This window comes from Ascidiella aspersa, chromosome 5, assembly GCF_963924565.1.
Source record: "Ascidiella aspersa chromosome 5, kaAscAspe10.2, whole genome shotgun sequence".
Taxonomy (NCBI): domain Eukaryota; kingdom Metazoa; phylum Chordata; class Ascidiacea; order Phlebobranchia; family Ascidiidae; genus Ascidiella; species Ascidiella aspersa.
The window spans coordinates 5,819,694-5,844,327 of NC_139451.1; the positions used below are offsets into that span (position 1 = coordinate 5,819,694).

Here is a 24,634-nt window from a genome sequence, read left to right on the forward strand (position 1 = left end):
TTTGATATATCTTTAATCATTTTTAACATGGAGGTCTGCCTTAGCAGTTATAGAATCAGTCCCTTCGAACCATGTTGAAATTAAATAAAGTGATATTAAACGTTAACAAAATGCTAATACTTCTATAAGAGTTTATTATTCTTACTACGTCTAACTTCAACCTAAACCATTATGTCCCAAAAGACATGACAAATTTTCTTGGCTGGATTGTAAGGTTAAAAATACAAAATTCCTTTTAACTTTGTGAATTAATCAAACTACTATTTATTAAGACTCCTTAAAATAAAATAAAAGTAATTTTTTTTATCAATCGTTGCCAATAATCGTTGGGAATAGCTGAGTCATAACACTTGTATATAGTTGACAGCCCTGTGTTAAGTTTAACTGTTGATTTTGTTAAAAGTTCAACAGAAAAACACTATAAAAAGCATAACTAGAATAAAAACTTTGGAGAAGAATTTTTGAAGGTTGTAGTAAGACGTAGTAAAAGTTTTAAAGCCCATGAAGTAGTTGGCATTTTGAACGTTTCGAATACCGTTGTATTAATTTTAAAAGTAGTCATTCATTTTTCATTCATTAGACATTCATGAACATATAAAAAACTCTTTTATAGGTTATTAACTTTTTTCCAAACTAGATTTGCAAATTGATTAGAGTTGAGCTACAATATGCGTCACACACAAAAAAATCTAGCCCCTCTTGCTTGCACGAAATACCAGTATCGTAATGACTTTAGTCACTGTCTTGACTTAAGTGCAGTTAAGACACTGTTTTCGAATGACTTATCTTTGACTTAAGTCTTTTGGACAAATGACTTGGTTAAAAATGAAGTGAATTAAATAAGCAAGTTTTTTTTTATAAAATTGAGTTATTTATCTTAATTTTTACTCGTAAAGCAATTTTCTTGCTGCGTGTTGTTTTTGTCGTTTTTTTACTTGAGTTATTGCTGCTACTTGGACGAGTTCACCAGATTTAGTAGTTTAACGTAATATTTATATGATAAGGACTTTATTTGAAGTTGACTTGCTCTAATAATGACTTGGCCTGTTATTAATTTAAAAAGTATTGACCTGGACTTTAGTGATTTTCCAAATGACGTGACTGGGACCTAATTATTTTCCAAATGACTTGTTTACAACACTAGATTTTATCGTTAAAAATTCGGTTAAAAACTGGTGAAATACTAATTTCTGTTGCCCCCCGAAAAAGTTCGTGGTGTACATCTGCGAATACGTTTTACATTTTTAGTCACTAAATGTTAAATCGCTCACTTTTGTGTTACTTGTACAGGTCCAGAGGCATCAGAATTAGCTGGGGTTGTGCAAACCAGTTGGGTGTAAGTCGTCTCATCTGCTGATACTTCGCAGCTGATGCCGGCCACTGTCACCTCCGCGCTGGAATCGAACCCGGAACCCTGGGAAAATAACCGTGATCAGTATGAACAATAAACAAAAAAAACATTTATCTACAAAATGCAATTTTGTGGGGTCATAAAATATGTAGCCAAACGCCCCCCCCCCCCCCAACAATAAAAAAAAATTATAGGAAAATATATTTTTTGTGTGACTAATTTCTAATGAGTGTTTTATTTTATGCGGCTGCCAAGTTGTGTGCAAATTATAAAACATCTAAAGTAACTTTTTATTTTTTCCTTCGCTGTTGTATGTGAGGCCGCTAGGGTTCAGTTGCATAAACTCCAACCTGGATGGTAATCTTGGTTCCGCCGGCCTTGGAACCGGTCGCCGGGCTCGATGACGTCATCAGGGGTTGAAGCAGGAAGTTCCGGCCCAACAGGCTCCGCACCTCGGTCCGGGCGGTGCCGACCCCGGCCACGTTTACGGTCACCGAGTGGTAGGTTCCTGTGAAACGAAAGCGTGGTTTGAAATGCATTGGAAGTATGTCAGATAGTATCGGTAGTATCGGCGCTGGTCCGATACCAAATTATTTTTTCTAAATTTCGGACTTTTGTTTATACAGTCCAACTTTTGTTTTTTCAATTTTAATTTTTGTTTTTACAACTTAACTTTTGTTTTTTTTTAATCCAACTTCTATTTTTACAAATCAACTTTTTTTACAATTTAACTTTTATCTTTACAATCCAACTTTTGTTTCAACAATCTAACATTTGTTTTTACAATCCAACTTTTGTTTTTACAATCCAACTTTTGTTTTCAAAAATCAACATTTGTTTTTTTGCAATCCAACTATTGATTTTTGCAATCCAACTTTTATTTCTACAATCCAGCTTTTGTTTTTACAATCCAAATTTTGTTTTTTCAATTCAACTTTTGATTTTACTCTCCAAATTTTGTTCTACAATCCAACTTTTGCTTTTACAATCCAACTTATGTATTGCAATCCAAATTTTGCTTCTACAATCCAATTTTGTCTTTACGCATAAACTTTAGTTTTTTACAATCCAACTTTTGTTTTTACACATAAACTTTTGTTTTACAACCAAACTTTGTTTTTACAATCCAAATTTTGTTTTTTCAATTCAACTTTTGATTTTACTATCCAAATTTTGTTTCTACAATCCAACTTTTGCTTTTAGAATGCAACTTTTGTTTCTAAAATACAACTTTTGTTTCTACAATCCAACTTTAGATTTACAATCAAAGTTTAGTTTTTATAATTTAAACCGAGAGGCTAGCAACGGTCCTGGTATGGCAAAGGTCGTGGGTTCGAACCTCACCTTAAGATAGTTGTCATTCTAGTCTGCCTTGCTTGCATTATTGATCGAAATGAGTCTGCGATGGCTTTCGAGGCGGTGAGTCTGCGATGGCTTTCGAGGTATATTAAAACACTTTGTAAACCACAGTTTTAGTCACTCACCAACTGGCAGTTCTTCACTAGTTGCCATCTGACAGACAACGTTCGTTCCACTGGCGCTAGTTGTAGCACACTCCTTGCCACCGATCTTAACACTTGGTGCAGCGGTGAAACCAGTACCTGGAAGATAATCAAACTGCTGTAAATCCACAATAAAAGAAACTACTGTACAATTTTCCAACTATGAAGCAGTGTTGTAAAGCAGACATTTTAAAGCGACTTAAGTGCCTAACTCATGTGCCTAAGGAATCAAATATTTCATAATAGACTCGTACAGGAAACTTGAATCTAATCGAAATACTATAAACAAGAGCACTTTAGAATTGTATGACCACGATGCTGTGTATGTACATGTTTTATACAAAGTTTACACCTATTAACTGTAAATGATTTTTGTTGTCCAATTAACCGTAGGTCAAATTGCAAATATACAGATATGTTCGTTATCCGGATACTAAAAATTTTTAATATCCGAACCAACCCTAGTACAAAGCATATAAAAAGGTAAACCTATTTTTGTATAAAAACCACGAGAGAAGATAAATCAGTCGTTTGGTCAACAAAATTGCCTGATAATGTTTTTTTCGCTGTTCAGTTGCAATTCTAAGCTAAATTACTTAAAAAAAAAGTAATTAGCTCAGAATTGCAAAAAAAGTATAAAAAAATATAAAATCTCAACCTTTTATGGCTTGCGGCTCTCCTCAAAAATAATTATTAGATTTTTGGCACCCCGACTGGAATTTTCCTCAAGTATTTTACTGAAATATCACAATAAATAGGACTGGAACAACATAATCAACTCAAGGCATGTATAATAACGTCAATTACTATTTTGGTCTCTAATCGCACACAAATAGTTGTATCAAGAAGCTTAACAATTGAGCAAAAATCAGATTCCTAAAAATTCTCAAATACCTATCGGCACCATTGAGCATTAAAAATGGCACACCAGGGCGGCGCGGCACCCCGGTTGAGACCACTGTCTTAACATTATGCTCAGAAATATAAAATTTTAAATTAGGTTTTTTGATATGACAATTGCCGATATGTGACCTATTTTGGTTTCGAAACTTAAACAAAAGTAAGTTGAAACTATCTACCTTGAATCGTAATTTCGTCATCAGTGGTTCCTTTGTTTGGCGATATTGACGTCACAGTAGGGGTGGCAGCCGCGTCGAACGTGAAACTTTGTGTGTCCTGCAACAATGACGATTGTTAAGTACGTCATCTAATTCCCCAAAGTGAGGTAAAAAGAAAGCCAGACAAGTAAAACCAAATTGTGAAAGTTTATTGTTATTTTTATTTGCAGTTTGCTCTTTCTTGGCTAATCTGAAGTTTTTAATCTAAAATGTTTTCTTAATAAAGACGTTTCGATGTGTTTAGCTAATGGTGGAACAAGTGGGTATCGAAACGTCTTTATCAAGATGATGTTGCGACATTTTAGAGTTTCACTATCAAGCTAATTTTTTTAAGTTAAGGTAAATTTTCAGCACTGAGTTTTCCATAGAAATTACCTTTTTGTTTCACTCAAAGTTCAAATTGGGCCCTACACAAACTAATTAACTTAAACTAATTTAAACAATGGTTACGTAGAGCAAGGTCCTTATGCTGAATGATAAACACTTCTGCAAAGCACACTGGGCACCTATAACATTATCAAGTCAAATTTATTTAATTTTTTTCCTTGTCAATTTTTTTGAATTTATTGTCAGTGAAACATATACTTACGCCTTCAGCAGTTTGTCCCCCTAGAGTTGTGGTCATGTCGTTGGTTTTTGAGGTAGCATCCACAACGGTTACCGATCCCCTCATGAAGATGGCACAAGTGTTGGCGTCGTCGGCACAACCGCTGCCGTAGTGGTAAGTACCAAGCCGTGTGAAGCGGTAGGTGAACGATCCTACAAACAAATAAATTTAAACATTTATTTTTTTCTGATTTCAAAATTGAAACATTTAATTTTTATTCAGTTTTAAAATTTAAAAAATATTTAATTTTTACTAGGTTTAAAAAATCCAAAAACATTTATTTTTTACTAGGTTTCAAAAATCCAAAAACATTTCATTTTTACTAGGTTTAAAAAAGTTACAGACATTTAATTTTTATTTGGTTGAAAAATTAAAATGTTCAATTTGTACTCTTTAAAAACAAACTTTTTTTAACTAAGGTATTTTTACTAGATATAGGAAATTAAAACAGTCGGTTTTTAAACCGTTTTAATAGTTAAAAACATTTTTGTTCAGTTAAAAACACATTTAATTTTCACTAAGTTTAAAAAGGGAAAATATCAATGCTCTATTAATTCTAAATTTCTCTAATGCCCCTCCACGTTTTTTTCATCTAAAAAGCGTAAGTTTTCTTTTAAAAAGTCAAAGAAGGGCACCAAAGAACTCCAACCCGAGCAATAGTATGAAATGAAAATAAAAAATTGTGGTTTTTAATGACTTTGTCAAAAAACAACTTTTTTTTCAAAAATACGACAAAACAAAAAACATTCAAAAGTACTATAAAAAATCATAAAATAAAAAACAAACACTTTTCACCTGAAACGACCGGATCTATTTTGAATCCATCTTCGTCGTAGCTCTTAGAGACGGCGTCGGCGATAGTGAAAAGACCGATGGAGACCCCATCTACTTGCTCAGGTACCGACCAACTGAATCGAACCTCATCACCCAAAGTAACTTCAAGCGTTGACGGGCTCCATGCGTATCCGATGCCGTAGGCTGAAAGAAAAATTGATAAAATGTAAATTAGCTTTTTAATTGTCTATCATAAAATGATAAAAAGGCGTTTTTAGTACTTGTTTTCCACTTATAACGCTTTTCTATGTGACTGAAAAACAAGATATATATAATAGCTTATTAAATCAGAATAATCGTTGACGTGAATAGAGCTTTATAATTGTGTTCGTCTCCCAGTCAAGCCAAAAAAATAAGACCATAAACTATAAAAATCAGTAAGCTAGTTCGATTATGACTATGAGAAATAACTCAACTATAAAACAACAAAAATGCAACATATTGCAAGTAAATTCTTTTATGTGCAAAGATAATTAGCTCAATTTATAACAAAAATTGCTTCGTGAAAACACCTCATTTTAGCTCAAGCCATTTTTGAAAAGACTTTATCCTAAATTTATCTAAAGTTTAGCTAAAATCGACCTAAGTATATTTTTTGTTTATTTCATGCACTTACAAAAAAATTTAGTAAATAAAATCATAATCGAAAAGAAGTAAGAAAAATAAACAAGTTTAATTTAATATGATTGATTAAAAACAATTAAAAAAGTTCTTACTCGGGTGGGTTCCACTATTGGTGACGTCATGCCTCGTCGTAGCTGAAGACGTCACGCACGTGAGTGACGTAGGACTCGTCGGTTTTTCCACGTCACAACTGACGTCGCCAAACTTAATGTCGACGTCATCGGTGAAACCCAAACCGGCCACGGTGACGGTGGTTCCCCCCATGAGAGAACCGGAACTGGGGTTTATTGACGTCACAGAGAATGCATACGTCATCGATTCACTGAGAAAAAAATGTTAGACGTAGTTGTTGACGGGATGTGTGTGACGTAACATACACATAATTGTGACGCAATATTTTTCGCAACCCTTGGCTTTTTTTAATTAATAGTTCTTTTGGGAACTTTTATAGGGTTTAGTCACTCAAAACTGACTTTTCTATCATTTATATATTTAAAAACAAATATTTTATGTCTTTAAGTTAAAACGTTGTTCGAAAAATAAAAATAAAGTTCTTAGTAGCAATTCCGAAACTTGTTTAACAAAGCACCAGTGTTGTAATGTTTTTAATATGACTTAAGTCTCAGTCAAGTCGTTCGTAAAATACCTGAAGTCCAAGTTAAGTCTTTTTTTAATAAATCACATGTCAAGTTCTAGTCAAGTCATACTTATTGGAAGTCAATTGTTTTATGTAGAGCAATTAGGACAATAACCAATATTATAAAAAAATGCTAATGAAAACATCTCATTTTAATCCAAGTTATTTGCCCGAAAGAATTAAGTCAAGTCAAATTAATTTGCCCATAAGACTTAATTCAGTCAAGTCATTGACTTAAGTCATTACAACAAAGCACCACAAATTCTAAGATTATCAGTTTCGTGAAAACATCAAAAACAAGGTCATTTCATGTAATAGAACTCTTTTTTCCGTCATGTTTACATTTAAACCGCCCGCATTCTTACGTCACAGATGCGCATCCGACTGGTTCGATTATGACGCTAACATCGTAGGTGGCAGCCGGTAGTGAAGGTGCGGTGAATACGATTTCGGTGTCGGTCCAAGAATGGACGGTGGCTTCTGTGGTTCCGACCAGGACCTTTCCTGTGGTGGTTCCGAGGCCGGTGCCAGTCAAAGTGATGTTGCTTCCTTTATAAAAAGTTAAAAAACGGTAACTTTTGGCAAAAAGGAAAATGTCGGTCAAAAGCAAAATCCCTCATATTAATAATTTTTATTAATTCATTTTTTTATCTTATTATTTAATTAATAATTATCCATTTACTTTTACTAAAACTCCTGCAGAATTTTTAAACGTGTCCTTACTCCTTACCACCGGTAGCTAGGCAAAGAAAATTAAAATTATATAAAGATTTTTTTTTATTTAACTTTAAAATATGTGTCCTGGCCACAGGTAGCTAGAGAAGAAAATTAAAGCCAAAGGTTGAATTCGTTTTTTTTATTACGCTTTTTTATTTATTTAAATATATTTTTAATGAATTTATTGTTTTTGTTTTTTAACTTAAATTTTATGTAGATTTTTTTAATTCAATCTAAACCTTACCTCCAGATGCTGTAGAAGTCGTTTCCGATATTCCAGTAACACTTGCCACACCGGTCGACGTATACTCGTACGTCACTGATGACGTAGCAGCCTCGCCTGATGTCGTCACAGACACCGCCTCGCTGCTGCCGGCCGCGTGCAATGACGTCACACAGGTGATTGTGTTGTAAGAAGCGGTTGTGACGTCACAAGCGGACGATCCGATTGTGACTGTGCTTGTGCTTTCAAATCCTGAAGAAAATACAATGGCGTGATTGTTACGTCATTATGAATATCCGATAATATCAGATAGGAGACAATGACGATATTAGGTGATAGTACCGTCCGATAATATATATCAGAGACGAAAATGATACCAAGTGGTAGTTTCGGTACTGAGTTCTGCTGGGCCGTGTGCAATGTTAGCTAATAATAACATTTTTTGGTTTCTTTTGGTAAACTTAGAAAAGGGCTGGATGGCAAACTTGTAAATTACTTCGAGAAAACCATATTCAACGATAAATATTGAATTGGGTTTCTTAATTCAAACACAAAAAGCCAAAATAATACTTACCAGCTCCAGATATGGTCACCGTGGTGCATCCGTGGACGCTGCCGCTCACAGGTGTGATTGACGTCACTGATGACGTAACAGTGAACGTCTCGAAGCCCGTTGTGATGTCAGCAAAACCTAAAATGCAAAATTGGGATAAAAATCGAGTGTTGACCGCATTTAGGTTGAATGGCTTGTTTTGAATAAGTCGCGTCGTGGACACTTAATTGGAAAACAAAAAACAATTCTATTCAAAGTATAACTTTTAAAATGGTATAACTTTGGAGCATAATGGCTGGAGGTTGTAGTTAGACGTACAATAAATTTAAAAGCCTATAAAGAAGTAGGTAACATTTTGTGAACGTTTCAAATATATTTTAAGATTATGGATGGAGGTTGTAGTAAGACGTAGAATAAATTTCAAAGCCCATACCGACGTAGGTAATAACATTATGTGAACGTTTTGAATACATTTTAAGACAATGGCTGGAAGTTGTAGTTATACGTAGAACAAATATTAAAACCCAAACGAAGTTAAAATATGTTCAACAGTTCTACTTTATTTTCAGATTTTGAATGGGAAATATAAGGTTATCAAGAAAAGAATTACAAACTGATTGCTATTAAAGAAGCCACAATGACGCCACAAGGTCTATTGTCGCATTAGAACATTCACACAATGCCATTTAGTTGTATACGAAGTACAAAATTACCTTTTCCGTCCACATTAACAGTCAGGCTCTGTTGTCCGCCCGGAGATTGACCGAGCGCGCATTGGATTTCGGTCTCGGTATTTACGGAAACCGAACACTCCACTCCTCCGATCTTGACGGCATCTGTAGCAGTGCTAAATCCGGTTCCTGTAGAAAAACGAAAAGGGTTGCTTTTTAAGTTTAAATTATATATGAATGGCGTAGGTTAGAATGTTAATATTACAAGATATAATTTTTTGTCTTTTTTTATTTTCGGTCTGGTCTGGTATGTTTCTAACTTTTGCCAGAGATTTATAGAAGAAGTATAAATCGCAAAAACCTGAAACATTCAGGTGTGACGTAGTTACACGCTTATTTTTCATGACACGGACTTGACTTGGAGTTGACGTGCTCTAAAATTTACTTGATTGGGCAAATTCCATTTAAAAATACTTGACTTAGACTAAAGGCATTTCACTGGGGCTTTCGTCATTTAAAAATTACTTGAGTGGGTCTTTAGACATTCCACAAATAACTTGACTTGGACTCCAGTTATTTTGCAAACTAATTGACTGGGATTTATGTTTTTTTACAAATGACTTGACTGGGACTAAAATAGTTTAACAATCAATGACTGGAACTTAAGTCATTTCAAAATTACTTGACTGGGACTTAAGACATTTCACCAATGAATAGATTTAAACTCAATTTATTTCACAAAATACGTGACTTGGTCTGAAGTTATTCCACAAATGACTTGACTGGGACTTAAGTTATTCTACAAATGATTTGACTGGTACTTTAGTCATGTCACAAATGACTTGACTTTGACTAAAGGTAATTCACAAATGACTTGACTTTGATTAAAGGTAATTCACAAATGACTTGACTTTGACTAAAGGTATTTCACAAATGACTTGCCTGGGATTTGAGTCATTTCAAAATGACTTGGGTTGTAGTTTTATCACTAACCCCTCTTTACATATGTTGCTTAAAATTTCATATTAGTTACCTGTGATAGTTACAGTCACGCCAGAAGCGCCAGTCAGCGGTGCCACATTGGTGACGGTCGGTGTTGCGTCATTGCTGTACTGGAAGTCGCATGACGTCATAGCGTCGTCATCGTAGAGTCCCTTGCAGTGGCTGGGAACGTTGTTGATCGTAACTTGGACCTAAAAAACATCAAAAATTTGGTACAAAATATACGTGAAAAATTTTCAGCGGGTAAAAGGATAAAGTTTATTTCGCTTATTTTGGTATATTTAGCTAATAGTTTGAAAACGTTTGTATAAAAAGAAATTTAAGCTGTGTAAAGCACAGCTGGAATAACTATAATTAAAGATCATTTAAAATATATGTAGCTAAGGATAAAACATATTTAAGTTTAAAAGTTGTATTTCTTAACCGCACCGTATGTGTTGTCTAACTACAACCTTCAGTCTTTTTTCATTTTCTTGAGATTTTTTCAAAACGTTCACAAAATGCTCCCTTATTATATATGGGCTTTCATATTCTTTCTACGTCTTACTGAAAACTTCCAGTCAATATATTGATATTTATATCAAAACGTTCCAAAATGCTACATAGTTATGTATGGGCTTTCATAATTCATGTCTTACTGAAAACTTCCGGTCAATGCATTAATATTTATTTCAAAACGTTCTAAAATGCTTGCTACTGTATGGGCTTTGATAGTTATTCCAAGTCGAACTACAACCTCCAGCCATTATGCTCCAAATCACTTGAAAAATAATTTACAAAAACACTCCAAAACCTACCTGGGGTGTATCGTGGGCTGTCCGGAAAAAGTCCCCATAAGCTGGGTCCAGCAGAAGTCCACCCATGCTCTCACGTGTAGGGGTAATACCGGGAGAATTACCCATCAGGGAGGCCCCGTCGGTGGTCATGAGAGAGTAGTGACCTCCGGGCGAAATGAACTTCACCTTCCAAGTGTAGCTGCGTCATAATAACCATTGTTAGACGACAAGTGGAATATTTTGAAACGAAAACAAGCGTGTTTAAGCTTGTTATAGGGAGTATCTACGAGTTTATGTTGTTTTAATGGTTTTTCACAAAGGCAGAAAACGCTTTGGGTGAATAACAAACGCTTATTCGATTAAATAAAATAAAACTGAAGTGAAGAAAATATTGGTGTAAATAGATTTTAAACAAAAACAAGGATGTGACAGTAAAAAGGATATACTTAAGCTTTATTAAACCTTCCTAAATATATGAAATAACATACATAAATTATGACGCACCTAACAATAGTGGATTAAATCGTGTAATTTGATATGTGATGTGTGTATCGAAACAATTACAATGCAATGGCCAAAAACTAAATCAGATCAAAATAATGTTTACATATTTTTTGGTATTATAAAGATATAAATTTATAGCAGGTTAGTATACTATAGACGCCCTTTAAAAAAAACTACAAAACCATATGTCTGCCCGTATAGTAGATCAAGTATTTAAAAACTTATAATTTATTAAAATGAAGTCTACTAAATCTTCCCGTATAACAGGTTTAAAAATTAAAAATAAAATAATGTAAAAGTGAAATTTAATGATGCCTGGTTAGGATAAAACATAAAAAAAAAAAAAAAATCACAACCATTAATATTTAAAAAAAAAAACCTAACCCTATGTTTTAAAATTAAAAAATAATAATAATCCAAAATTTTAAAGCCATGCAGTAGGTTAAAATAGAAAAAAGTTTAAAAAACAAAATCATTTACCCGTAGCATGTTCCGCCTCTTACGACATTAACTTGTGAAATGCCGGGCAAGCTTTCGAGACTGGTGGTAAGGTTCTCAGCAGATATTCCAGCGTCCAATCCACTCAAAGAACCGTGGCTACCGTCGGTGAACGCCAAGCCGAAACTTCCTTCGACTGGAGGGCTGGCAGTCTCTTCACGTGCAACTACGACCTGGGTTTAAGGACAAAATAGAGTTAAATTTAAAGTACGGATGACCGATAATATCGGATCGGAGCCGATACCTGATTTGATAATAAATTAAATTTTTGAAGTATATGAAAAACATTAAAAAAAAGTTAATTTCATATTAGGAATGACCGATAATATCGGATCGGAGCCGATACCTGATTTAATAATAAATTAAATTTTTGAAGTATATGTAAAACATTAAAAAAAAGTTAATTTCATATTAGGAATGACCGGTAATATCGGATCGGAGCCGATACCTGATTTGATAATAAATTAAATTTTTGAAGTATATGTAAAACATTAAAAAAAAGTTAATTTCATATTAGGAATGACCGATAATATCGGATCGGAGCCGATACCTGACTTGATAACAAATTAATTTTTTGAAATATATGTAAAACGTTTTAAAAAGTGGAGTTAATCAGAACCGAAACTAGATGCCAAGTGATAGTATCGGTACTCGTCCGATACTAAAGTGGTATCGATTTAAAATCAAATAATTTTTTTGGAAAATATGAAAAAACCGTTTGAAAAACGCGGGTTAGATTTAGAGTGGGGATGTCCGATAAAATTGGATCGGACACGATGACCGATAGGAAGTGGTAGTATCGGTACTCGTCCGATACTTGGCTGGTATCGCTGCCGATTTGATATCAAATTCATTTTTTTTTTAAATATGAAAAAACGTTTAAAAATGCGGGTTAGATTTAGAGTAAGGATGTCCGACGATATTTAGCAAAATCGAGTAAAAAAGGAAGCATGACAAAAATCGTGATTTGAAATGAAATTTAATATTAACAGTTCGTTGCAAAAACAAGTGTTTTAACCCATTCTGATTTATATTGTGATCTTTACTTTAATTTTGAACTATAATTATTTTGTGTTTCAACAAGGATTACCTTGGCGTCGGCCCAGTTCGAACCGTAAGTGGCTGAGGCAGCATTTCCACTGACTTTGCCAGCAAAAGCGATTTCTGTGAAAAAAGTATAACCCACAGTTAGGTCAATAAACATATTAAACTAAAGGTAAATCGGTAAAACTGATATAACTACTACTGTAACGTTGCGTTCTAGTTGTATGGTGAGAATTTAGAAGAGAAATAACATTACAGTTTAAATAACACGGTAACATATACGTGGTAGGAATATAAAAGCCCATGTATAAGTACCTAGCAGTTTGAACGTTTAAAATAAATCTTAAGGTAATGAATAGATGCTGTAGTTAGACGCAGAATAAATATCAAAGCCCATACAGAAGTAACTATAGCATTAGAACAGAGGTTTCTAAACTTTTTTTAACGAAGGCCCTAAAAAATATTTTAGGCATGGAATTTTTAGAGATGAAGTGATCATAAAATAAGTAGACGCGATAAATTTGCCACTTTTGGTCAAACAAATAAGAAACTAAAATGAACTCTAAATGCATTTAAGGAGAAGGCGCTAAATCGTATTTTGCAAAAAAAAACTGTTAAATTTAACCCATTTTACTAATTAAATACATCGAAAAATTCGATTAGGCCTTTATGGACCCCCTAAAACTATTTAACGTACCCCAAAGGGGCCCACGACCCCTTGTATAAATGATTTACTTTATTCGATATTTTAATTAAATACAAAAAAACGAAAATTGAAAGCGTTTCGAGATGTGTGTATTACGTGTTTTTTAAAATCACCTAAAACTTTAATAACCACGATATTGGAATAAAGTAGTTGTTAAAGCTCACCCAACAATGGGAAATCGTGTCCGCAATCAATGGGGTGGAATGTGACGTCATACTTGAGGTGCACGTGCTCGGAGCCTGCTGTCTTGGCAACCGTCACGCCTGAAAGGCGAATATCGGGAACGGCCGACGGCTGGATTCGACGCATCAGTTCTGCAAAATTCGATTATGACGTCACAAAACAAGCTATTAAGTCATCGATTAAACTTCGATTTGATTTTACCGTTTATCGAAGTACAAACCAAAACTCATACGAAATCACTCGATTAAATTGCAATTAGTTGATGAAATGAAATAATTATGTATTAGGATTTATGTATTACGTCACTAATAATGATGCGTGCAAAAGTGTAATGACGTCATTAGCTAAGCATATTCAAGAAAACGTCATAAGGTTATTAGACGAAGTATGTTCAAAGCCATCTGGTTCGACACTAAAAGTTTGAGGAAAAAATCCCGGTCATCAAAATTATTTTTACAAAAAACTTGGAATGGGTTAATTTAACAAGCTCTACAACGAAACTTCTTTCCTTTGTTGATTTTTATTTATGTCGAATAATTATGGCGGGTGAACATTTTCGTACGTTGCCAAATTTTCTCAAAATTTTGGAAAAATCAGTTCGTTTTAAAACTAGACAAATTGGCAAATAATGCGAACCATTTGCTCTTTTGCCAACTTTGCCAAAAAGCGTTTAACAGGTTTTTTAACTTTTTAGAGCAATTTGGTTTGCTTAATTTTAATAGTTGAAAGCAAATAATCAAAATTGATAGTTCTACAACGAAATAGGCAAACAACCTAAAGCGTTTAAATTTGGGAAAAGTAAATTACAAAAATTAAAATTCTATTACAACGGCAAACGTTTTGAGCTATTCACCAATTAATGGGAAAATAACCTATTGGCGGATTTGGTTTTAAACATTAAAAACTTTGATGGGTTTCTATGATGAAACAATATTTTAATATAACTGGCAAAAAATCCAAAGCGTTACCCTCTCGCTCTGCGCTAGTGGTCGACGCTGCGCTTGCAATGAGTATATTGTCCAGGTAGAGGTCAGTGTCGGCGTCATTTCCGGCTGTGACGTAGATCCTGGAAACCTCGAAAGTCGCGCCGCTTGGTTGCGCTGTGGAGCAGAAAGGGCATTGTTACGTAACAGACAATAAAAGGGAAAGTTGTTTCCATTTAAACGTTTAGAATGAAGTTTAAGAGCGCTTTTTTTAAACAACAGCTTACTATCGCACTAAAATTAGTAACTAAAAACAAATCCTATCAAAAACTGATTGGTTTTGCAAAAAAATTTAAACAACGTTATTAAAACACAATAAAGGAAAACAAATAACACCAAAAACCTTTAATAGCATCTATAAAAGGACATTCTTTTCTAAAACAATAAAAACAACAATCTACAAATACAGCGGTTTAACAAAATACGCGTATTTACAAATTTCTAAGCCAGTTTTTAAGGGTTTATTGAGATTGGTTCTGAGCAAAATTCCACCAAAATTTTAGAAATATGCAGAACATGGCTTAAGTTCAGCAAAGAAACGCTGTGACGACTGTAGTGAGCAAATTGCTATCCCTTCTTAAAATACCTGCAGTTAAGAAAATTCTACCCATGCTAACGTTACATGGCTACCTCTGCTTAAGCTACATTTCCACCCCTGTGCCAAATTACCTCAAGTTAGCAAATTTCTACCCCTGTTTAAATTACATTTCTACCCCAGCGGTCAATTTACCTGCATTTAGCAAATTTCTATCCCTGCTTAAACTACATTTCTACCCCTGCGGTCAATTTACCTGAATTTAGCAAATTTCTATCCCTGCTTAAATTACATTTCTACCCCTCCTTAAGCTATATTTTTACCCTGCGCCCAATTTAACTGCAGTGAGCAATTTTTTACCCCTGCTGTCAATATACCTGCAGTTAGCAAATTTCTACCCCTGCACATTTTACCACCAGTCAGAAAATTTGAACCCCCGCTAAAGTTACATTTCAACCACTGCTCAATTTACTTTTCTACCACTGCTGAAGTTATATTTCTACCCCTGTTCCAAATTTACCGATAATTTTTTCTCTCTGTTCAAATTACCTGCAATTACCAAATTTCAATCCCTGCCTCTCAAATTACCTGCAGTTAGCATCTCGTCGAGGTTGAAGCATCTCATTATCCAAACGTCGCTGTTTGGGAGATCAAGGTTGCTGAAGTACTGGAGGTTTTGGGAGTGCGACTCGAAGGTGGTGGTGTGCTTGTAGCTGTACGAGATGCGAAGGTGGTTGCTGATGTCGCCCACGTAGGCAAAACACAACTGTGAACAAAAAATTGATTGAAACAGAGAGATATGGTTAAAAATTAAAATACGTATACACAAAAGGTTGAGTTTTAAAAGAATTATATTACCATGTTGACAGTTAATGTATATTTAAAAGTTTGAAAAAATAGGGGGGGGGGCATTGATTTCTCAAAATTTTCAAAGGGGCCACGGTGTAAAAAAAGGTTGGGAACGCTTGGTGTAGACTTTACGCATCTCATTATAACAACCGCAACGACTGCTAATCAGGAAGATAACTAGAGTATTTTTCAATTAAAAAGGGTCTAACTTCATGTTATACTTGGTGCAAGATGTGCGCAAAGCTCATATTAATTTTGCTTCTAAGTTTAGTTGAAATAGCCAAAAAATATGAGGAATGGTCTCGTGCCCAGTCTTTAAAATAAGCCGCGGGCGGCATGATTTACGTTGACAAGCCTAAGGTTGCCCACCCCTGTTTTAGTTTTTTTTTTGTAGCCCTTCTAGTCGAATCGTAAAATTCCCCCAAAAATTGCAAAGGCTACCAAGATACCGTTTATGAACGTTTCTCTATTTTTTTTCCTTTATGTAGGGAGGTATTTCGTTTATGACGTAACATTAGACATAGAATCCAAAGAGTTAGTTAACAAAACAGTGATTTTAATAAATATTGTGCGTATTATTTTGTTATTACCGTTATTATTATTTTGTTAATTATTACTGTTTTGTTATATTACAATTCTCTTATTATTGCTGAAGCATTATTTACCGGTTTCGTATTAGAATAATTTGAGGCTATCTGGTAATTGTATTTGCTGCAAATTGGCGCTTCCACTGAATATATTTGCCCACCCCTAGTTTTTTTAAATTTTATTAAAGTACTAACGTTTCGACCACCTTTTCGGGCAATCTTCTTTAGGGCAATATAATTGCAACTACATATATATATATATATATATATACTAAACTAATATTAAAGGAAGAAACACAATGGACCACGTTCTAAAGCACGGGGCAAGAAAAAACCGAGATAAACACCCGATAACCAGACAATGCGACCGAAGAAAATTGTCAGAATAGGTGGTCGAAACTTTGGTACTTTAATAAAATATTGCCAGAAGAACAACTTTGCAATTGAAGCAATGCCTGGCAGGAATAGTAGTATATTTACTTTTATTGCCAAATTTAAAGAATTTTCATCAACTAAAAAAAAAATAAACAAAAATTAAACAAAAAATTTAAAATAAAAGACCCCCAAAAAACTTACAGTTTTGTAGGTGGACGTTTTAAAAGGATTTTCGTCGTCGTAGAAGAGGTTACCCGGGTTTTTGGTCGAGTACAAACCGCAGAACGAGTTTTCACTCGTACGAGTTCCACTACGAGCGCCTGTCGATTCCAGGGTGCTGAGAAAACAACGAATGTTAGAAAACACCAAATTGAACGTGTAAGTATTTATCTTACTTACATTTGTCACTGTAGGCCTACTTTACAGATGCTTAAATTTGTAGATTTTTAATAATTCTTCTTAAATTTGTAAAAAAAATTTTATTTTTTTATTTGGCCAGAAGTCAAGCAAATTATTATCATTTATGTCATTTAAAACTGTTGGACAATTTTTTTAATTTTCAACAAAATATAGACAACGACATTTTTAGTTTCGGTGTTTTACAGTTTAGAATTTAAAATTTTGTTGAGGCGAATTTCCATTTGAATAAAACAGTATCGTGTAATAAAGCAATTGATTAAAAATTTGACAATTTAAAAGGTTTATAAATATTAGCCACTCTTAAAAAAAATCGTCAAAAAACACCACTTTTCTTCGAAAAACCGACTGGAATGCAAAATATACGAGTATTTATATAATGTTATGCTGTGGCCTTGTTTATTCAGATATACTGATGATGCCTTTATCGGTGAAATATATATACATATTTTAAAAACTACAAAGGTGTCTGGCCTGAATTACTAGCTTTGCAAGACTATTCTGCTGTTACTGATCGGGAATTGAGGTCGACATTTAAATTGCATAGGTCAAGGATTGAAGCATAATGTTTGGAGGTTGTAGTAAGACGTAGTAAGAATATCAAATACCATACAAGAGTAGGTATCATTTTAAACGTTTCGAATAATTCTTAGGATAATGTCCAGTTGAAAATGAATAAAGAGTTATTCAGAAAGTGCTAACTACGTCGGAAAGGTCAAGATGATTTCCAATATTACACATTCAGTTCAAATACTCACTCGAACTTGTGCACATTCTGTCCGAGCCACGCATCCAATTTAAGTGGGCACTTGGCACCGAAAAGTTCTTTGACAGCTGTCTCAACAGCGCCCCCAGCGGCGTCGTATGCCACTGGACTGGACACGAAACCGTTGACCTCGAAGGTGAAAGTTGAAAGGTCAGCTTCGCCGGTTGTGGTTTCGGCCAAGGTCACGGTAAGCACGGAAGCGTCGCTACTGGCAGCAGAGAGCGGCAATGAACCTGTTGGTAAAGAAATTAGTAAAGGTAAAATAAATGTTAGGTTGTAAAGTTTTTGTTTTGTTTTTTGGGTGGTATTAATGAAACGTTAAGTATGATGGAAACATTTAAAAAATTATATTGAGCCTGTAAAATAAAGTGTTTATCAAAGAAATCTTAAAACTACGCACCTCTTGTTGAGGTCGCATTAATGACGTAACCAGTGACGTCATCGGCAACTTCGAACGTATCGCCACCAAGTGACACTAGAGAGTTGATTGCGAGTTGAACTAATGCAGCGCTGGTTCCATGCTCGATCGGGTCTGGAACGTGGTGTAAAAGTTGTTAAGAACACGTGAGTAAAACACATCGTTTGAAACGTAAACAGGCATTGCTTAGGTGAAACAGCGCAAAAATGAGTTTTTTTACGTTATTGTTGTTCGGTGTTTTTACATATCATTCATTATTTCATGTTGTGAACTTGGGTTTAAATCGTTTAAACCAGTGTTTTTTAACTTTTTTCTTTAGTGGCCCGTTTTCGTTGCTCACAAATTCTGTGGGCCAATTATTTTTTTTAAGTTAAGTCTTTGTCATAAAATTTACACGCATTAGTCCGATTATACCCAACGGAAAAATACCAAAACGCAAGGGCAAAATTAGGATAAATAACCAAATTTTATTAAAAAGGGCTTAATGAAAAGAGTCATTTGTCAAAAAGACTTAAGTGAAGGCAAGTAATTGTGCACAAAACACTTAATTCAAATCACCTGAGTCATTACAACACTGCTAATTGAACGTAGTATTTCAAAAATACGACAAAGTACCGGTTGAAACTCCGAACAGAGACAGAGTGAAGCTGTAACCAGTACACGGGTCAGCTGAGCAGGCGATTGTCAGGCTGTATTGTGACGACACAGAGTCGACAGTGGTCCAATTCTGGAACGTGAGCGATTGTTTCTCTTCAATCACTGTTGATGATATGGTGATGTCCTGAACGTCGGTAATGGCAGAGTCTGGATAGTGAAAAAGAAAGAAGAATTTAGACTAGAACAAAACAGAAACGTTGGTAATTTTCGTTAATTTTGCAAAAATAATAATTGCAAAATGATGATTTGAACGATAAAACTGTCACTTAAAAGCTAAAAACTGAAAAAACACTATTTTAGAATATTTCTCATTATGTTTCACCTGTCTTGGCTCGCGTGTTTTTCCAAAAAAATTAGAATAAAAAAATCAGGGTTTTTATATCAGGTAAAAATAAAACCTAAAAATAAAAAATTATTTTTTTTTATCTCTTTTCCATGTTGGCTGGTGTGTTGTTAAGAAAGTTTATTAAATAACCGCCCTATATCTTTTATAATTTATTATTGTCGTTTCAGGTTTTTTCCATTATTTTCTTGCCTTAAGTGGCTGGTTTATTTTTATATGAAAAAAGTGTAATAAATCACTGTTATCTTCAATTACTAGTAAAGTATAAAATTTTGAATATACTTGTCTTTCTTAATCAGGGGTTTCTGAACTGGGATTATTCGACCCTCAGGGGGTAGCGTTATAGCGTTAGGGGTCCATGAAGGCTAATTGAAATCTTAGTGCATAATTGGAAAGCAGGATTTAATAAAAAAGCCTCTCTGGCGTATCGTCCATAAATGTATATTTAGACCTAATTTCAGTTTCAAATTTGTTAAACAAAATATAACATTTTCATGGCGTCAATGCTTGACGTCATTAAATATTTTATTTAATTTTTCTTTAATTCTCATTCTATTTTTTTTTTAGTTTAATTTTTTTAATTTTCAGAGGTTCGCTTTAAAAAAATGAGAAAAAAAGTTCTGAAAATTTCATTTTAACCTGTCTCGGCTGGTGTGTAGTTGGTGGTGTCGGTGTACACGGCCATTGTGATTCCCGAATTACCGCCCAAGTCGTTATGAAGCACCTCGATGTAGTATTCGTTGCCTCCAGTCAAGGTGTAGTTCTCACTGTCCTTGAACGTGTTGAACGAGTCGGACACAACGATCTTCTCCTGGCAAAGTACAACAGAAAACGTTTGAACTTTAAGCGGATAATAGGAAATAGGTTGTTTTTCTTCCTTTTTTCAGATACTTAAGTTAAACACATAAAAAAAATAAACCCACATTACATCGAAAGCATAAAAAAAATCTGTACAGTTTTTAAGCTGTATCAAACTTATTTTCTGTAAGTTATATTCAGAATTTTAATGTTTTCTGTATTTCACTTTGATCCTAATACGTTCTGTAAATTATATTTATTTTTTTACTATATATTTTCTGTAAACCTAATTCATTTAAATTTTTTTTTTTTTTTGGTATTTTTGCATATTATATTCATTTTTTTCTTGACATTTTCCATAAATCGAATTAATTTTTCTTTTGATATTTCCAGTAAATTTAATTAATTTTTTGTTGAAATATTCTGTAAACTATATATATTGAATTCTTTTCATAATAAATTCTGTAAACTATATCAAAGTTTTTGATGTTTTCGGTAAATTATATAAGGATGTCATTTCGTAATTAGTTCTGTAATTTATTTTCTTTTCTTTTATGGATATTTTCTACAAATTATACTTATTTTTTTATTAAAATTTTCTGTAAAGTATGCATTTTTTGCGGTCCCAGCAAAAATGCATTAACTTACTTTGTCGGCAGATTCAGTTCCACTTGGGTTAAGGTAAATTTCGGCACCGTCGTCGGCGTATATCTTAAACACGTAACTGCCGTCGTAGGGGGGAATGAAGTAGCCCCTCAAACGCGAAATAAAGTTGTCGGCGTTGTACGTACCGATGTGAGACTTGTCACTGAAGTAGACGTAATCTGAGAAAAAAAATTGGTGAATATTGTGTTTTAAATCAGGAAAAATATTAAACGTGAGTTAAGAAATTCATCAAATTGTCGAAAGTGTTAATTGCACATGTTTTAAATGAGTTTAAAGAAAAAACGTAAAAAAAATCGTAAACGTATAAGTTGACGAAATGTTGGTAAACTGGGGACAAAAATTGTATTCAATGTCTGTTGCGTCACTGTTACGTCACGTTCGCAACATGTAATTAACTTGCATGTGGTTGTATCAATCCAATTAATATCTCGCCTGCTCAGCTGCGTAGAAGCTAAATCTGGCAATTCGGTTGGGAATACCAGCCAAGTTACGAGCTGAACGCCAGACGGAAAGGCAGACGCTAACAAAAAAGTCTTGAATTCGGCTGCCTAAGCAGCAGCGGCGCTTTGTGATTTGTCTTGAGTATACTTTGTAATTTTTCAATTATTATCAATTATCAGTTAGTGTTTGTCATTCGTAATATGTTAGAATAATCAGAAATGTAACACCATGGTGTTTTGTGTACATCAATCAGTTCGTTTGGCAATAATTATAAATACCAACTTTAATGCATTTAATATATCTTATTGTGTGTTTTGTTGCAAGCTTTAAACAAGATTAATCTAGGAAAACAACACGAACTCACGACGGTTGATGTCCTTAAATAAATAGGCAGAATTAGCTAGTAGAGCTTATTAATCAAATAACTAAAATAGGACATAAGGCCGCCACAATGTCGTAAGTGTTAAATGCGCAATTTTTAAACAAATTTCAAGAGAAAGCTGAAAAGTTACGCAAACGTACATACAAATTGACGACAGTCAGGATAAAAGAAAAAATAATATTTTAAAAAATGTTAAAATGAAATCGAACCTGCAACCGTCGGAAAACAACTTACTTCAAAAGAATTTTAATAAACTTACTTGGGGTCAACGAACTCAGGTCAGTCGTAAGGTCAGTGACCCCGTTGAAGATCTCAACCTTGAAGCCTCTGCCTCCCGCGTATTCGGATCGCGCCGCCGGTTGTTCTGACGTCACACAGGTGATTGTTGTGTCCGTGACCTCACTGACGGCGCACTCGACGCCACCAACCATTACCTGCAAGTTTTAACATTTTTTTTAGTTTGTAAGAAAGCGATTAAATAAAGAGAATTGTTTTTTACAGAAAAGGTAAATTTTTTGACTGAATTGAATCATTTGTTTGTTTGTAAAAGACCATTGCTGTCAAAGAGTAATTTTGAAATGACTTAAGTCCCAGTCAAGTCATACGAACTTAAGTCAAAGACCAGCCCTTTCGAAAGATAGTCCCAGTCAAGTCATTATGAGAGCAAGTCAAGTCATTGACATAAAAACGTTAAACTAATAAAATTGGTAACCTGGTCCGTGCAGAAAAAAAAAAAAAAAAGTCAACTTAAGTAAGTCAACTTTAATTCAAGTTATTTGAAAAATGAAATGACTTGAGTCGGTATTCCCCGAGCGTGTCACCACCGTCACTGTTGCCACAGCTACCGACCTTGGCGGGAAATCCCGAAAGGTTGTCGAACCAGTTTCCGGTGATGGTGAGTTTGGTTCCTCCCTTGACACTTCCCACTTTCGGGCTCACGTCCGTAACAACTGTAAAGTTTCGAATTACGGTTAAAAACAATACTTTTAACTTCAAAACATTTTAAGCGAATATAATAGTTTTTGAAGAAAAATAATAGTGTATAGCACAGGGCTTTCGAAACTTTAAATTCAGCGTGGTCCAACTTCTTTTCATTGCGGGCAAAAAACAATTTTTTTTATATCTTGCGGCTAATGTTTTTAAATAGCGATTCTAGGCTTATTGCTGGCAAACTATACATAGCCCATGGCAGTGGTTCTTGACCTTTTTTCAGCCGCGCCCCCCTTTGTTAATTTTCATATGCCTTTCGCCCCCCTACGAAAAGCAATTCGGCAATTTCTATTAAATATCACTAAGACAACTTGAGAAGAGTAAAGTTTGTTGTCGGTCGCGCAAAGCGCGAAATTATGAGTTTAATTAGTTGAATTGGCTCTAAACTATAAATATAGATATTTCTAGAACATTTAGCTGAACGTACCGGCGTATGTCTGCAGCATGTAGATCCTGTTATCAGCGCTCACATGTCGACTGCTGGTGTAAGACCTCGACTGTCCGTAAGCTCCGTCCACGATGAACGATAGGTTCTGGTTTCCAACGTACGAGCTCACAACCTTGCAATGCATACCGCCCCAACGAGACTCACCATCGTCACCGCTCAACGTCACACCGTACCTGTGTGACGTAACAGATGGGTGAGTGACGTGTTATATACAGAGTTGTTGTAAACAAGTGATTTTGGAATTAAGCCCAAGTCGATTGATTTGGAAACAGAGCAAGTAAAATCTAAATCTAAGTCATCGCTTGCCCAAGTCATTTATTCAAAAATACTTAAGTCAAGTTAAGTTACCGAACAGACCTCAGTCAAATGCCTGTGTGAGAGACAATGACCTTCTCTCCGTCCTTTGTCAGCGATTGTTGCGTCACTTCCTTGACTGGGATTTATTTCACAAATTACTTAAATGGGACGCATTTCAAAGATAACATTTTGACGCGATTGTAAAATGTACGATTAAACTAAACTTGGAGAATGGAATACTTTTGCCTTGAAACTCAGAAATAGATAATAGAACTAAGGGTAAAATACATAAAAGAATGTGAACAACGTAACTGAAATGCACAACATTTTATTTTTAGTCAGTAAAGAGCAATTCCTGGAGAATTCTCGTGCAATTTTGAACAAGGATGGAAATCGGTTATTTTATTAATCGGTTATCCCTAAAGGTACATGGTGACCTTTCGAAGGGGTCACCGAATTTCTTATTTCAAGTTTAATTTAATCGTACATTTTATAATCGCGTCAAAATGTTTTCCTTCTGAAATGACTAAGTCCGATTAAAGAAATTTGTGAAATAAATCCCGGTCAGGTCATTTTTAGAGCAAGTCAACTCTAAGGCAAACCACTCACATAAAATAAAACAATAAACTATTCAAATTGATAAAACCTTGTCAAAGCGAGAGCAGTGTTTTCCAAACCACACCCCGAATGTTGGCGGATAAAGTAAGTGTGTAAATTTGTTTCTGGGAATAAATGGAAAACTCGTTTAATTTGGTTTTATACTTACAGCACATCCGGGCTTTCATAGAGGTCGCACACCCCTGACGTCAGCCAGACCCTGGCGATGGTGTCCGTAACGCCGTTGGTTGCCATAGCCACGGATGACGTCGTCAGGTTGGTATGGAGACGGCCGCTAAGGTAGATTCCCTGTTGGGGTTCGCCGGTTGTGAAGTTCGTAGAATGGATAAGTGGGGTTCGCCAGTCGCTGATCTGTAAGTGGAAATAATTTTTTTAAAGGAAACTTTTTTTTAAAGAATCGACACAGTTTTGACAATTAGTCGTTTTTTCAAATATATGTTTTTTCTAATTTAATCTAAAAAAATCCTTTTCTAAAAACGATGTTTTTGATATAATTTTTTTCTTAGTTCAACTT

At 34.6% G+C, this 24,634-nt stretch overlaps 1 protein-coding gene across 1 annotated transcript in view; it reads right to left on the reverse strand.

The window, feature by feature from the left end:
* Nucleotides 1-24,634, reverse strand: part of LOC146141607 (fibrocystin-L-like) — a 93,773-nt gene that overhangs the window by 55,633 nt on the left and 13,506 nt on the right. Inside the window, 28 exon segments of the mRNA XM_083390203.1 lie at nucleotides 1,272-1,414; nucleotides 1,702-1,859; nucleotides 2,836-2,952; nucleotides 3,933-4,029; nucleotides 4,561-4,730; nucleotides 5,374-5,556; nucleotides 6,129-6,358; nucleotides 7,039-7,222; nucleotides 7,635-7,865; nucleotides 8,188-8,304; nucleotides 8,880-9,026; nucleotides 9,871-10,030; nucleotides 10,637-10,814; nucleotides 11,600-11,790; nucleotides 12,708-12,781; nucleotides 13,532-13,681; nucleotides 14,519-14,650; nucleotides 15,657-15,834; nucleotides 17,081-17,216; nucleotides 18,055-18,295; nucleotides 18,463-18,594; nucleotides 19,096-19,284; nucleotides 20,120-20,291; nucleotides 20,927-21,102; nucleotides 22,027-22,201; nucleotides 22,617-22,717; nucleotides 23,185-23,378; nucleotides 24,269-24,471. Of these exon segments, the coding sequence (XP_083246329.1) occupies nucleotides 1,272-1,414; nucleotides 1,702-1,859; nucleotides 2,836-2,952; nucleotides 3,933-4,029; nucleotides 4,561-4,730; nucleotides 5,374-5,556; nucleotides 6,129-6,358; nucleotides 7,039-7,222; nucleotides 7,635-7,865; nucleotides 8,188-8,304; nucleotides 8,880-9,026; nucleotides 9,871-10,030; nucleotides 10,637-10,814; nucleotides 11,600-11,790; nucleotides 12,708-12,781; nucleotides 13,532-13,681; nucleotides 14,519-14,650; nucleotides 15,657-15,834; nucleotides 17,081-17,216; nucleotides 18,055-18,295; nucleotides 18,463-18,594; nucleotides 19,096-19,284; nucleotides 20,120-20,291; nucleotides 20,927-21,102; nucleotides 22,027-22,201; nucleotides 22,617-22,717; nucleotides 23,185-23,378; nucleotides 24,269-24,471 (4,559 nt within the window).